General features: G+C 41.3%; 1 protein-coding gene across 1 annotated transcript in view; it reads left to right on the top strand.

The window, feature by feature from the left end:
* Positions 1 to 14,720, top strand: part of LOC139413852 (eyes absent homolog 2-like) — a 59,408-nt gene extending 44,688 nt beyond the window's left edge. Inside the window, exons 10-16 of the mRNA XM_071161666.1 lie at positions 389 to 478; positions 6,858 to 6,916; positions 9,522 to 9,682; positions 9,873 to 9,987; positions 11,517 to 11,638; positions 12,251 to 12,351; positions 12,723 to 14,720. Of these exons, the coding sequence (XP_071017767.1) occupies positions 389 to 478; positions 6,858 to 6,916; positions 9,522 to 9,682; positions 9,873 to 9,987; positions 11,517 to 11,638; positions 12,251 to 12,351; positions 12,723 to 12,803 (729 nt within the window). The 3' untranslated portion in view covers positions 12,804 to 14,720. The remainder of the gene's footprint in view (positions 1 to 388; positions 479 to 6,857; positions 6,917 to 9,521; positions 9,683 to 9,872; positions 9,988 to 11,516; positions 11,639 to 12,250; positions 12,352 to 12,722) is intronic.
* The last annotated feature ends 343 nt before the right edge of the window (positions 14,721 to 15,063 follow it).

The following is a 15,063-nucleotide window of genomic DNA, read 5'->3' as shown; positions in this document are numbered from 1 at the left end:
TACAGTAGCGAGGCTATATACAGGTGGTACCGGTACAGAGTCAATGTGCGGGGGCACCGGTTAGTCAGGCTGATTGAGGTAATATGTACATGTAGGTATAGTTAAAGTGACTATGTATAGATGATAAACAGAGAGTAGCAGCATCGTAAAAGAACACAATGCAAATAGTCCGGGTAGCCAGCAATGTTCCCACATTAGCAGAGAAGGCATTCACGTTACCGCTGTAGATGTCGGCTCAATAGGAAATGACCTATACGTACATTTCAACAGTACAGATTGAATAGAGCCCTGAGTGAAAACGAAGCGTGGAAGTAGAGTTATGACAGTACATCCTGGTACATACAGCTGTGTTAACCTTGTAATGTAATGTCTACGTGTCTCCTGTCAGGACTCATCCAAGGCAGTGTCGCTGGGCCTGTGGATGGAAGAGATGATCTTTAACCTGGCCGACTCACGACTATTCTTCAACGACCTGGAGGTGAGATTTATTTACCTAATGAATGACATTATCCATCATCCATACTCTTGCTTATTAGCCATCATCCATCATACATATTATTGCTTATTAGATCCATCCCCCATCACCTCCATCCTCACACCTCCATCCCCCATCCCTCCATCCCCCATCCCTCCATCCCCCATCCCTCTTTCTCTCCATCCCCATCCCGCGTCCCTCATCCCCCACCCCTCAATCTCGCCATCCTCCATCCCTCCATCCCCCAAACTCAAGGCTGCAGTTAGAGCTCAGTTTTTCCTGGTCAGGTCATATGGTCTGGAAAAGATGCCTGGCCCTAACTATAAGCAGCATGATATGTTTTATACAGACAATGATAGACAGCTCAGTTCTAGAGGGATTTTCTTATATGTCAAGTATATGTCAAGGTTCAGTGACATCTCTTATGACAATATTCACATAGGCCTGTCATCAACTACCAAATAGGCCTGTCATCAACTATCAAATAGGCCTGTCATCAACTATCAAACAGGCCTGTCATCAACTACCAAATAGGCCTGTCATCAACTATCAAATAGGCCTGTTATCAACTACCAAATAGGCCTGTCATCAACTATCAAATAGGCCTGTCATCAACTACCAAATAGGCCTGTCATCAACTATCAAATAGGCCTGTCATCAACTATCAAACAGGCCTGTCATCAACTACCAAATAGGCCTGTCATCAACTATCAAATAGGCCTGTCATCAACTATCAAATAGGCCTGTCATCAACTACCAAATAGGCCTGTCATCAACTACCAAATAGGCCTGTCATCAACTATCAAATAGGCCTGTCATCAACTATCAAATAGGCCTGTCATCAACTATCAAATAGGCCTGTCATCAACTACCAAATAGGCCTGTCATCAACTACCAAATAGGCCTGTCATCAACTATCAAATAGGCCTGTCATCAACTACCAAATAGGCCTGTCATCAACTACCAAATAGGCCTGTCATCAACTATCAAATAGGCCTGTCATCAACTATCAAATAGGCCTGTCATCAACTATCAAACAGGCCTGTCATCAACTATCAAATAGGCCTGTCATCAACTACCAAACAGGCCTGTCATCAACTACCAAATAGGCCTGTCATCAACTATCAAATAGGCCTGTCATCAACTACCAAATAGGCCTGTCATCAACTATCAAATAGGCCTGTCATCAACTACCAAATAGGCCTGTCATCAACTACCAAATAGGCCTGTCATCAACTACCAAATAGGCCTGTCATCAACTACCAAATAGGCCTGTCATCAACTACCAAATAGGCCTGTCATCAACTACCAAATAGGCCTGTCATCAACTACCAAATAGGCCTGTCATCAACTACCAAATAGGCCTGTCATCAACTACCAAATAGGCCTGTCATCAACTACCAAATAGGCCTGTCATCAACTACCAAATAGGCCTGTCATCAACTACCAAATAGGCCTGTCATCAACTACCAAATAGGCCTGTCATCAACTACCAAATAGGCCTGTCATCAACTACCAAATAGGCCTGTCATCAACTACCAAATAGGCCTGTCATCAACTACCAAATAGGCCTGTCATCAACTATCAAATAGGCCTGTCATCAACTACCAAATAGGCCTGTCATCAACTACCAAATAGGCCTGTCATCAACTACCAAACAGGCCTGTCATCAACTATCAAACAGGCCTGTCATCAAATACCAAATAGGCCTGTCATCAACTATCAAATAGGCCTGTCATCAACTACCAAATAGGCCTGTCATCAACTACCAAATAGGCCTGTCATCAACTACCAAATAGGCCTGTCATCAACTACCAAATAGGCCTGTCATCAACTACCAAATAGGCCTGTCATCAACTATCAAACAGGCCTGTCATCAACTACCAAATAGGCCTGTCATCAACTATCAAATAGGCCTGTTATCAACTACCAAATAGGCCTGTCATCAACTATCAAATAGGCCTGTCATCAACTACCAAATAGGCCTGTCATCAACTATCAAATAGGCCTGTCATCAACTATCAAACAGGCCTGTCATCAACTACCAAATAGGCCTGTCATCAACTATCAAATAGGCCTGTCATCAACTATCAAATAGGCCTGTCATCAACTACCAAATAGGCCTGTCATCAACTACCAAATAGGCCTGTCATCAACTATCAAATAGGCCTGTCATCAACTATCAAATAGGCCTGTCATCAACTATCAAATAGGCCTGTCATCAACTACCAAATAGGCCTGTCATCAACTACCAAATAGGCCTGTCATCAACTATCAAATAGGCCTGTCATCAACTACCAAATAGGCCTGTCATCAACTACCAAATAGGCCTGTCATCAACTATCAAATAGGCCTGTCATCAACTATCAAATAGGCCTGTCATCAACTATCAAACAGGCCTGTCATCAACTATCAAATAGGCCTGTCATCAACTACCAAACAGGCCTGTCATCAACTACCAAATAGGCCTGTCATCAACTATCAAATAGGCCTGTCATCAACTACCAAATAGGCCTGTCATCAACTATCAAATAGGCCTGTCATCAACTACCAAATAGGCCTGTCATCAACTACCAAATAGGCCTGTCATCAACTACCAAATAGGCCTGTCATCAACTACCAAATAGGCCTGTCATCAACTACCAAATAGGCCTGTCATCAACTACCAAATAGGCCTGTCATCAACTACCAAATAGGCCTGTCATCAACTACCAAATAGGCCTGTCATCAACTACCAAATAGGCCTGTCATCAACTACCAAATAGGCCTGTCATCAACTACCAAATAGGCCTGTCATCAACTACCAAATAGGCCTGTCATCAACTACCAAAATGGCCTGTCATCAACTACCAAATAGGCCTGTCATCAACTACCAAATAGGCCTGTCATCAACTACCAAATAGGCCTGTCATCAACTATCAAATAGGCCTGTCATCAACTACCAAATAGGCCTGTCATCAACTACCAAATAGGCCTGTCATCAACTACCAAACAGGCCTGTCATCAACTATCAAACAGGCCTGTCATCAACTACCAAATAGGCCTGTCATCAACTATCAAATAGGCCTGTCATCAACTACCAAATAGGCCTGTCATCAACTACCAAATAGGCCTGTCATCAACTACCAAATAGGCCTGTCATCAACTACCAAATAGGCCTGTCATCAACTACCAAATAGGCCTGTCATCAACTACCAAATAGGCCTGTCATCAACTACCAAATAGGCCTGTCATCAACTACCAAATAGGCCTGTCATCAACTACCAAATAGGCCTGTCATCAACTACCAAATAGGCGTAGGTTATTAACTATCAAATAGGCCTGTTATCAACTATCAAATAGGCCTGTTATCAACTATCAAATAGGCCTGTCATCAACTACCAAATAGGCCTGTCATCAACTACCAAATAGGCCTGTCATCAACTACCAAACAGGCCTGTCATCAACTATCAAACAGGCCTGTCATCAACTACCAAATAGGCCTGTCATCAACTATCAAATAGGCCTGTCATCAACTACCAAATAGGCCTGTCATCAACTACCAAATAGGCCTGTCATCAACTACCAAATAGGCCTGTCATCAACTACCAAATAGGCCTGTCATCAACTACCAAATAGGCCTGTCATCAACTACCAAATAGGCCTGTCATCAACTACCAAATAGGCCTGTCATCAACTACCAAATAGGCCTGTCATCAACTACCAAATAGGCCTGTCATCAACTACCAAATAGGCCTGTCATCAACTACCAAATAGGCGTAGGTTATTAACTATCAAATAGGCCTGTTATCAACTATCAAATAGGCCTGTTATCAACTATCAAATAGGCCTGTCATCAACTACCAAATAGGCCTGTCATCAACTACCAAATAGGCCTGTCATCAACTACCAAATAGGCCTGTCATCAACTACCAAATAGGCCTGTCATCAACTACCAAATAGGCCTGTCATCAACTACCAAATAGGCCTGTCATCAACTACCAAATAGGCGTAGGTTATCAACTATCAAATAGGCCTGCTATCAACTATTAAATAGGCCTATTATCAACTATCAAATAGGCCTGTTATCAACTATCAAATAGGCCTGTTATCAACTATCAAATAGACCTGTTATCAACTATCAAATAGGCCTGTTATCAACTATCAAATAGACCTGTTATCAACTATCAAATAGGCCTGTTATCAACTATCAAATAGACCTGTGATCAACTATCAAATAGGCCTGTTATCAACTACAAAATAGGCTTGTTATGAACTATCAAATAGGCCTGTTATCAACTATCAAATAGGCCTGTTATCAACTACCAAATAGGCCTGTTATCAACTATCAAATATGCCTGTTATCAACTATCAAATAGGCACGAGATCATCGGCCATCTCTGGTGAGTGAGCTGCACATCATTGGGTGAGTCAGTGAAACTGGACAGCATTTTTAGGACTATCCTCCTCATATTGTACAATATGTGTCTCCGCACACCTAGGCTACTGATGGATTTAAGACAAGTTTGTTTTTATTGATCTCAGATTCTCAGTTTGTAAAATTTGTGAGATATTAAAAAAGATTCTGCTAAAGACAGCAGTCATCTAAAATGATGTGGAATTGCATGAAATGCGTTCATTCAAGGACCGTAAGCTTCAAAAGGTTTTCCTCATGTTTGCACCTTCTGCAAGTGCCTCTACTCTACTGCTCATTTCCAGCACGCAAAAGTGAGGTAAATGCATGCAAGGCTTTATTATAAACTTGATTAAAAAAATGTTTATATACATTCCTGTACCTCAAAGGCCCCCAGGTCACCCCCCTCTCAGCTCACTTTTTGTTCCGGCACCTCCCTATTTACAAATGAACCACATACATTGTATATTCCAGTTGAAAGCCTAAGTGTTGAAGTGAATTTGGGATAGGGTTAAACTTATGTATTTTTTACCAGCATGAACGACATGTAAGCTTTTCTCTGTGCATTCCACTGCCTTGTTCTGACAAAGACGAGGATTCAATTGGGCTTGTGGGGAGAAGGAACACTGTGAGTTGTTAATTGTAGGTGTGTGTCTGTCTCTGAAAGGAACATTTGTTGTGGGGAGAAGAAACACCTGAGGGGAGGACGGCTGACCAACCCCTCTTTTAAAGTTCCTTCTTTTTGCCCGCCTCTGTAGTTCCTCATGCATACAGTTCGCCTATAGTGGCGGCCATCTTTGTTAGTCGTGTGCTGTGGTTGATTTATGGAGGAATCTTTCTACAGGTTTGGAAGCTGCTAATAGAGAGATGATAGATGCCACAGGCTAAGTAAGCTGTAGGCAATGAAGACATAAGAGCTCTACCGCAGTTGCACTGCTTCTTGATGAAACAGAAGAAAATAGTAGTTAATTTAACTAGCTCCTGTGAGAAGTCAGAAACATGTAATATTTCTAATTTTGCACAGATAGCTCTGTCTATATTCATCATCGAAACCCAGCCCTACATAGCCAGATATGTACTTCTCTGTCCACGGCCATTCATGTCATTAAATCAATTTAGCTTGGGAGGTGTTGAGATGTACTGGGGTCTAGAGCTGCCTCATAAAACCCTAGCTTAGCCTGTTGTGGGTCGTGTTAACGATTCCCTCTGTGTCTGGGGGAGCTGGGTCGCAGCATTGGAGGAGCATTACGGCAGTATTGGGGAAGGAGTGAGGCTGAGATGTAAGAGCGTGATGAGGTAGCGTCTTCCTGTGTCTCAGGCCGGTTGAAAGGCGATAGCGCGGCCTGTCAGTCCGGTGTAGCCGTGTGGGAGAAGAGGTAGGAGACAGTAGTTACTGAAGTAGGAGTCAGGGAATTAAAGAAGGGAAGAGATGAGAATAGCAGATCTGAAGTGGAGATTCAAAGGGATTTGGTGGAGAGGTGGGAGGATAGTGCGTGTATTGTAGTGGAGCACCATGGGAAAGTCATTTTCAAGTATTGTCTGAGGAAGAAACTTAGCTGTTTTTCCACAGTAGTTTGTACCTTGTAACAGCTTCTAGCAACCTCCACAGAAATCCATTTACATCCAGTATACTGTAGTATACAGTATTAATATTATATACTACAGTATATTTAATACTACAAAAATCCTGTATTTAATGGACATAGATCTGAAGGTTCTTTGGCAGTTGGTAAAAGAGGTTGATATGGTGTAAATCTTAGTGGGGTTTATTAGTGGAGTATGGTGGTGTCAGGTGGAGTTGGTACGCTGCCATACTGGCGCCTGAATGTCTCAGCAGCTTATTTCCGCCTCCCTGTTGTCTTTTGTTTTCTTCTCTTTTTTTGTTCTATCGCTCCCTGAGGCTCCCTTAAGAAGAAACCTGCCCATGCACAGCTTTGAAACGGATCTCCTTCTCTAACATATCCACTATCTTTCCCTCTCCTTTCCCAGGAATGTGACCAAGTTCATATTGATGACGTGGCATCAGACGACAATGGGCAGGACCTGAGGTACTGTACAGCTTTTCATCTTGAATTTAGCTCGCCCCACACTTAAACCAGCACTGAGAGGCTTTACAAAAGGATCAGTGGAGGTATATTGAAAATATGTCCTGCTCTCTTCCTCGAAAACAAGGCTCTCTCTCTCTCTCTCTCTCTCTCTCTCTCTCTCTCTCTCTCTCTCTCTCTCTCTCTCTCTCTCTCTCTCTCTCTCTCTCTCTCTCTCTCTCTCTCTCTCTCTCTCTCTCTCTCTCTCTCTCTCTCTCTCTCTCTCTCTCTCTCTCTCTCTCTCTCTCTCTCTCTCTCTCTCCAATATATCAGCGTTAACAATATCATCATTCTTCAACATCTAATCAAAATAACACATTCTCTCTGTCTCCCTCATTCCAGAAATGTAACTACATGAATTTTAGAAAGTGCTAGATGTTTCTCAAATGCCTAACAGTATGTGCATTCCTTCCCCCATTTTTGAGTGCTTTCAGGCATGTTACTCTTTTCAATATGTATTAACCTAACTGGATGTGCATACTACACGTTCTCCCACTTATATATAACACGCCTCTAATATTGATCTGTTGTGTATTGTGTTAAAATTCAAATTCAGTCTTGTTTTATCCTTGCATGGTCTCACCCTCACTCTCTTTATTATAGGATTTTAGATGTCAAAAATAATATGTCTGTTCCCGTCCAGGTTCCCACGGGAAAAAGGTTTTGCAGAATGCATTCCTCTATTATTCTTTACACCAGCTACTTCAGTAATTATATTATACTCCTCCATGTACAGTGCCTTGCGAAAGTATTCGGCCCCCTTGAACTTTGCGACCTTTTGCCACATTTCAGGCTTCAAACATAAAGATATAAAACTGTATTTTTTTGTGTAGAATCAACAACAAGTGGGACACAATCATGAAGTGGAACGACATTTATTGGATATTTCAAACTTTTTTAACAAATCAAAAACTGAAAAATTGGGCGTGCAAAATTATTCAGCCCCTTTACTTTCAATGCAGCAAACTCTCTCCAGAAGTTCAGTGAGGATCTCTGAATGATCCAATGTTGACCTAAATGACTAATGATGATAAATACAATCCACCTGTGTGTAATCAAGTCTCCGTATCAATGCACCTGCACTGTGATAGTCTCAGAGGTCCGTCAAAAGCGCAGAGAGCATCATGAAGAACAAGGAACACACCAGGCAGGTCCGAGATACTGTTGTGAAGAAGTTTAAAGCCGGATTTGGATAGAAAAAGATTTCCCAAGCTTTAAACATCCCAAGGAGCACTGTGCAAGCGATAATATTGAAATGGAAGGAGTATCAGACCACTGCAAATCTACCAAGACCTGGCCGTCCCTCTAAACTTTCAGCTCATACAAGGAGAAGACTGATCAGAGATGCAGCCAAGAGATCCATGATCACTCTGGATGAACTGCAGAGATCTACAGCTGAGGTGGGAGACTCTGTCCATAGGACAACAATCAGTCGTATATTGCACAAATCTGGCCTTTATGGAAGAGTGGCAAGAAGAAAGCCATTTCTTAAAGATATCCATAAAAAGTGTCGTTTAAAGTTTGCCACAAGCCACCTGGGAGACACACCAAACATGTGGAAGAAGGTGCTCTGGTCAGATGAAACCAAAATTGAACTTTTTGGCAACAATGCAAAACGTTATGTTTGGCGTAAAAGCAACACAGCTGAACACACCATCCCCACTGTCAAACATGGTGGTGGCAGCATCATGGTTTGGGCCTGCTTTTCTTCAGCAGGGACAGGGAAGATGGTTAAAATTGATGGGAAGATGGATGGAGCCAAATACAACCTGATGGAGTCTGCAAAAGACCTGAGACTGGGACGGAGATTTGTCTTCCAACAAGACAATGATCCAAAACATAAAGCAAAATCTACAATGGAATGGTTCAAAAATAAACATATCCAGGTGTTAGAATGGCCAAGTCAAAGTCCAGACCTGAATCCAATCGAGAATCTGTGGAAAGAACTGAAAACTGCTGTTCACAAATGCTCTCCATCCAACCTCACTGAGCTTGAGCTGTTTTGCAAGGAGGAATGGGAAAAAATTTCAGTCTCTCGATGTGCAAAACTGATAGAGACATACCCCAAGCGACTTACAGCTGTAATCGCAGAAAAAGGTGGCGCTACAAAGTATTAACTTAAGGGGGCTGAATAATTTTGCACGCCCAATTTTTCAGTTTTTGATTTGTTAAAAAAGTTTGAAATATCCAATAAATGTCGTTCCACTTCATGATTGTGTCCCACTTGTTGTTGATTCTTCACAAAAAAATACAGTTTTATATCTTTATGTTTGAAGCCTGAAATGTGGCAAAATGTTGCAAAGTTCAAGGGGGCCGAATACTTTCGCAAGGCACTGTATCTACAGGCACTGGTCAAGTCCCACTGAGACTGCCACCAAATATCAACCAGAGTTGTACATTGATCTGACCATAGCCCCCCGACACATAAACTACTGCAGCATAAATACTGGAGGCTGAGACAGGAGGGGTCAGGAGACACTGTGGCCCTCAACCAGAGTTGTACATTGATCTGACCATAGCCCAGGGCCATGCTTCTCTTTAATGCTCTCTTTTTGTTGTTTTCTTGCAGCACGTATAATTTTGGCACAGACGGTTTCCAGAGCCCTGCGGGGGCCGGTACTCTGTGCCTGGGCTCAGGTGTCCACGGTGGGGCTGACTGGATGAGGAAACTGGCCTTTCGCTACCGGAGGGTGAAGGAGATCTACAACACTTTTAAGAACAACGTGGGAGGTGGGTTCTGCTTGTGTGTGTGTGTGTTTGTGTGTGTGTGTGTGTGGGGGGGGGGGGGGGGGGGGGGGGGTAGGTGTGATCTTCTCTGGTGGTCAGCTGATATAAAATTCACAATGTAAGTTGAATTAGTTTGTGCTATATATAACCATGATCATAATGAATAATTGGTGTGTGATTGTGATTGTGTCAGGTTTGCTGGGCAGTCCCAAGCGGGAGGAGTGGCTGCAGCTACGGAGGGAGATGGAGGTTCTAACAGATCTGTGGCTGACTCAGGCTCTCAAGGCCTTGGCCCTCATAAACTCCAGGTTAGGATCTCAACTGCCCTAGATACTCCATTGTTTTAAGGTGGAGATATGATTATTCTGTTGTAGTCATGCACAATGCTCTTGGGTGGTCATCAATCAACAAGATAATTGGAGAAAACATGCTTATTTTATTTCACAATGTACACTGTTTAAAACGGCCAAACTCCATTCACAACAGTATTCAGTTGGTAAGAGACAGACATTCAGTAAATACTAGGAATAGATTGTCCACCATCTATCTATGTGTTATCTGGCAGAAAAGAGAAATAGGCTAAATAACATTTAGATTCAGAGCAATAAAGAAATTGAATAATTTCTCTGAGCAAACCAGAAACCTTACAATATAACTTCAAACAATTCTTTACAAGCACTTAAATATAATGAATGTGAAGGTTTTGCAGGACTATGGTAGATGAAGGAACCAATCGATCTGTTCAGACTGTCAGATTATTTATCTGGTCAGTATGGCAGTGTATTATGTCTGTTGTAACAGTGTGTTATATGTGAAAATGTGATCGCATTATAAATTGTATTTTAATGTTTAAGGACTCTTGGAAGATTATTCCAAATGAAGACTAAAATAGATCCTAATCAAATCAAACGTCAGCTGTCAGAGCACGTTACTGATCTGTAAATAGCCCTAACCAACTACCTACCTCATCCCCATATTTGTTTTTATTTTTCTGCTCTTTTGCACACCAGTATTTCAACTTGCACATCCTCATCTGAACATCTATCACTCCAGTTTAATTTGCTAAATTGTAAATACTTCGCCACTATTGGCCTAATTATTTCCTTACCTCCTTACTTCATTTGCACACACTGTATACAGATTTTTATATTGTGTTATTGACTGTACGTTTGTTTATCCCATGTGTAACTCTGTGTTGTTGTTTTTGTCGCACTGCTTTGCTTGATCTTGGCCAGGTCGCAGTTGTAAATGAGAATTTGTTCTCAACTGGTCTACCTGGTTAAATAAAGGCGAAATAAAATAAAAAAATCTATATATGATTGAGCTAAATTCAGAAAATAGTAAACAATGTAAACAGTAGGTTCACTCAGAATAATATAGTTGGGTACAAATGATAAATGGATGGTACTCCAAATCTATTAAAGGGATACTGCGATATTCTGTTTTTCTACTTGCTCAGAGTCAGATTGTCATGTGTGCTCCCTCTCCGACCTCTAAGTCACCAGGCTGCACGTTATGGTGCACACCTGTCACCATCGTTACACACACCTGTGCTTCGTCAGACTCACCTGGACTCCATCACCTCCCTGATTACCTGCCCTATATATGTCACTCCCTTTGGTTCCTTCCCCAGGCGTCACTGTTTCTGTTTCATGTCTGTGTTGTTCGAGGTTCTTGGTTTTGTGTTATAATGTTTAATTTATTAAAACACTCTGCTCCCTGAACTTGCTTCCCGACTCTCAGCGCACATTGTTACACAGATAAACTCGTGGATAACATTTACAGGTACGCTAGCATGACATATTGATATCATGTGTTGACATTTCTCTGTTTTCAGACCAAACTGTGTGAATGTGCTGGTGACTACCACCCAGCTGATCCCAGCCCTGTCCAAGGTCCTGCTCTACGGACTGGGCTCAGCTTTCCCTATAGAGAATATCTACAGTGCCACCAAGACAGGTGAGGCAGTGTGCCGCACTCGATATGGATACATAGATTATCAGTTGTTAGGGTTAAAAAGAGAAACTGATCGTCTCAGGGAAGGAACACAGTTGGGTTGATTGACAGCTGGGTTGATTGACAGCTGGGTTGATTGACAGCTGGGTTGATTGATAGCTGGGTTGATTGATAGCTGGGTTGATTGACAGCTGGTTGATTGACAGCTGGGTTGATTTGTTTTCACACCATCGTTGAAAAACTGTAGTGTAACAATTTGTATACAAGCCTGTTTACTATCTACCAGCTGGCATTGTGCAATCTGTTTACTTTCCTGACATTTTTACCAAGTGTTATTTTAATTTGTTTACACTTATGTTTAGCACTTTATATGAATGTAAGGTTTATTTTGAATTGTACACATTTGCAGCTAAAAGCTGAATTGCAGCATACGTAGTACTACGTACTAAAGTAAAAAAAACACACAAAAAAACATGTTTTTTAAAGTTCCTAGTGTTTGAGACGTAGTATACAACATTACAGTTTCACAAAGTCTTAATTAAGACTTAATTTTGTAACAATCTGAACACACTTATGTGTAACTCTTAATCATATCAACACTTACCTATTCTCCAGGGAAGGAGAGTTGCTTCGAGCGTGTGGCTCAGAGGTTTGGTCGGCGAGCGGTGTACGTGGTAATAGGGGATGGAGTGGAGGAGGAGTCTGTAGCCAAGAAGGTGAGACACGTGTAACCAGGAAAAGGGGTGGGTGGGTGCACAATATATTTCCCTCTGCCTTATTTTTCATGCTAATGCAAAGACGTCAGATCAAATCTAATATCCCCCCCACACATATTATTTCAAACATTTGCTTATCATTTGAAAAACAAAAATAATGTTTCTATCCTAAAGCATGGAATTGTGTTTGGTATTAGTTTGACCAGTGACGTGGGTTTCTACCCTTTCCTACACACCATAAGATTGTATTAGCTCGCTGAGCTTTGGTAACTTGAGCGTGGCTCACTGAGCAATGTTAGCTAGCTAGTTACATTAGCTAGCTAGTTTAGCCAGTGTTCAACATTTCCAACATATCCATTTGTGTCTTGCAGAAGAACATGCCCTTCTGGAGAGTGTCGTGTCGGCCTGACCTGGAGGCTCTGAGTCATGCACTGGAGCTGGACTACCTCTAGTGGGCACTATCCCATCATGCCCTTAGCCACTTCCTGCCTGGTGATGCCACTTCCTGTCCAATGGACCAATTTAGGGTTGAGGGCGGCGTCAATTCACCACAATACAGAAGCCAAGAATAAGGGACCAATCTTTGTATCTTGCAGGGAATCGCAATTGTTACTGGAAATATTATATGTGCTTTCATCCTTTTACACAGAGACTTTTACACAACTTTAGAGCGTTGCACTGAAAATAACAATCTAGGTGATATAAGTGCATTTTTCCTTACATGGAGGATGAATAGTTGTGTTGTGTGCTCACTTCTCTTATTAGGAATGGGATAAGAGGACATTGTTAAAGGGCAATTAGGCCACTCTTCAACCTCATTTCCATTATCTCCAGCACCATACCAGAGTCTAGATATGTGAAAACCTATTTTTTTTAATGATCTGCGGTTGAAAGTTAAGAAGAAAGGTCCTAAAAAAGATTATCTGTAGCATCACAGGCGAGGATTAAAAGTAAGAAAAACAGTGATTCTCTAAACCTGCAACGAGTTTCTAGCGAGGGGGATGATATTTTCTTGCTCCCCATGTCACTGCGAATCTCACAGTGTTTGAAAATCACTATTTTTAAATATGTTTAAACTTTTGATGATGTCATCGGGTAGAACTTGATTTGTTTTTACAAAATGTAGAAATGCACTGTTTTCACATATAGTATGTAGACACTGATATTGTGCTGGACATTTTTATTGTCCCCATCATCAGGTGCACCTGTGTAATGAACATGCTGTTTAATCAGCTTCTTGATTTGCCACACCTGTCAGATGGATGGATTATCTTGGCAAAGGTGAAATGCTCATGAATTTGAGAGAGAGAAACTTTTTTGTGAGCATCGAACATTTCTGTGATTTTTTATTTCAGCTCATGAAACATGGGAACAACACTTTACATGTTGCATTTATATTTTTATTCAGTATAAAATGAGGGTTATGAATGAGGATTGGACATTACCAGCAAGTTATTAGAGATGGCTAGATCCTACCTTGACTCAATTGTTTCACATGGCTTTTTTGATAGAATGTTAATTTATAGTATAACTACGGCCCCAATAGTAGATCTGTCTCATTTAGCAGGTTATTGATGAATTAATAGTCTAATATTATGAGCTGAGACCTAAAAAAGTAATAATGGGGAAAGATTTGAGCAAAACTTACCAGCGACAATTATCATTTTTTGATGAGATAGCATCTCTTTTCCTAACATCACCATAACATTTAATGCATAGTCCATTGCCCTATGATATGTGTCATTAATCATTTAATTTAATATCCAATTCATTTGCAACAACCATTCTTATGCAGTCTATATAAACCGGACCACATACTCCCAACCCTACTGAAGGTGCCATACCTCTTCTGGATGATGACATTTTCATCTAATATACCAAAACATGAGAAGTCAATTATCTTATCCATTCCGTGCCCTTTTATGAAAATAAAATATAAATTGGTAAGAGCAGCTAGGCCAAGATGTTCAGACAGACAGAGACCAACAGCATTACTAAAACTAACAACATCTTAATGAATGAATATGGAAACGAAGCAATCCTTTGACAAAGCACAGGAAAAATCAACTATCCATACCTTGTCTCTTTCCCCATATACATTTGTCTTGGAGAGGACTTAGTCTAGAGATTGAATCTTTTTATTAAGGAACACATTTTCTGCTTTATAAGTTGCTGGGTGTACATTTGTTGTCATCTTTCTCCATGAATGTTTGTGTAACTTGTATGTAAGGAAAATGCTCCGATAGTCTTTGGACTTGCATGTGCCTATTACACTGTCAGCTTAGCTATGATCTGTATATAAGGTTTTATTGTTTCGACGGACAATTATAATAGATTAATAAAGATAAATGAATTACATTCTGAGAAAAGTGTATCTTAATTCAGATTGAATGGCTCACTGACGACACATTTTAACTGTATTCCTGAATGTTCAGGTAATAGGTCTTTGGACGCTCTAGTAAGTAAATATTAAACATACAATATACTTGCAGTAAAGCCGCTCAACAACTACATCATACCAGTCATCCAACAGATTCCCATTCAGAGCCACACACAGAAGCATCCAGGGTCAAGGCCCTGCTCGAGGGCACGTCGACAGATCCCACAAGGTCAAAAACGGGGACCTGAACCAGCGACCTGCAGTATAAGCCATCGGCCCAAGCTCTCAACAGCTGGGCCACCAGCCCTCCAAGATCCCCCCCACAGTACCCT

The sequence above is a fragment of the Oncorhynchus clarkii genome, chromosome 7, assembly GCF_045791955.1.
Source record: "Oncorhynchus clarkii lewisi isolate Uvic-CL-2024 chromosome 7, UVic_Ocla_1.0, whole genome shotgun sequence".
NCBI lineage: Eukaryota > Metazoa > Chordata > Actinopteri > Salmoniformes > Salmonidae > Oncorhynchus > Oncorhynchus clarkii.
This window is presented reverse-complemented; position numbering and strand designations above follow the sequence as displayed.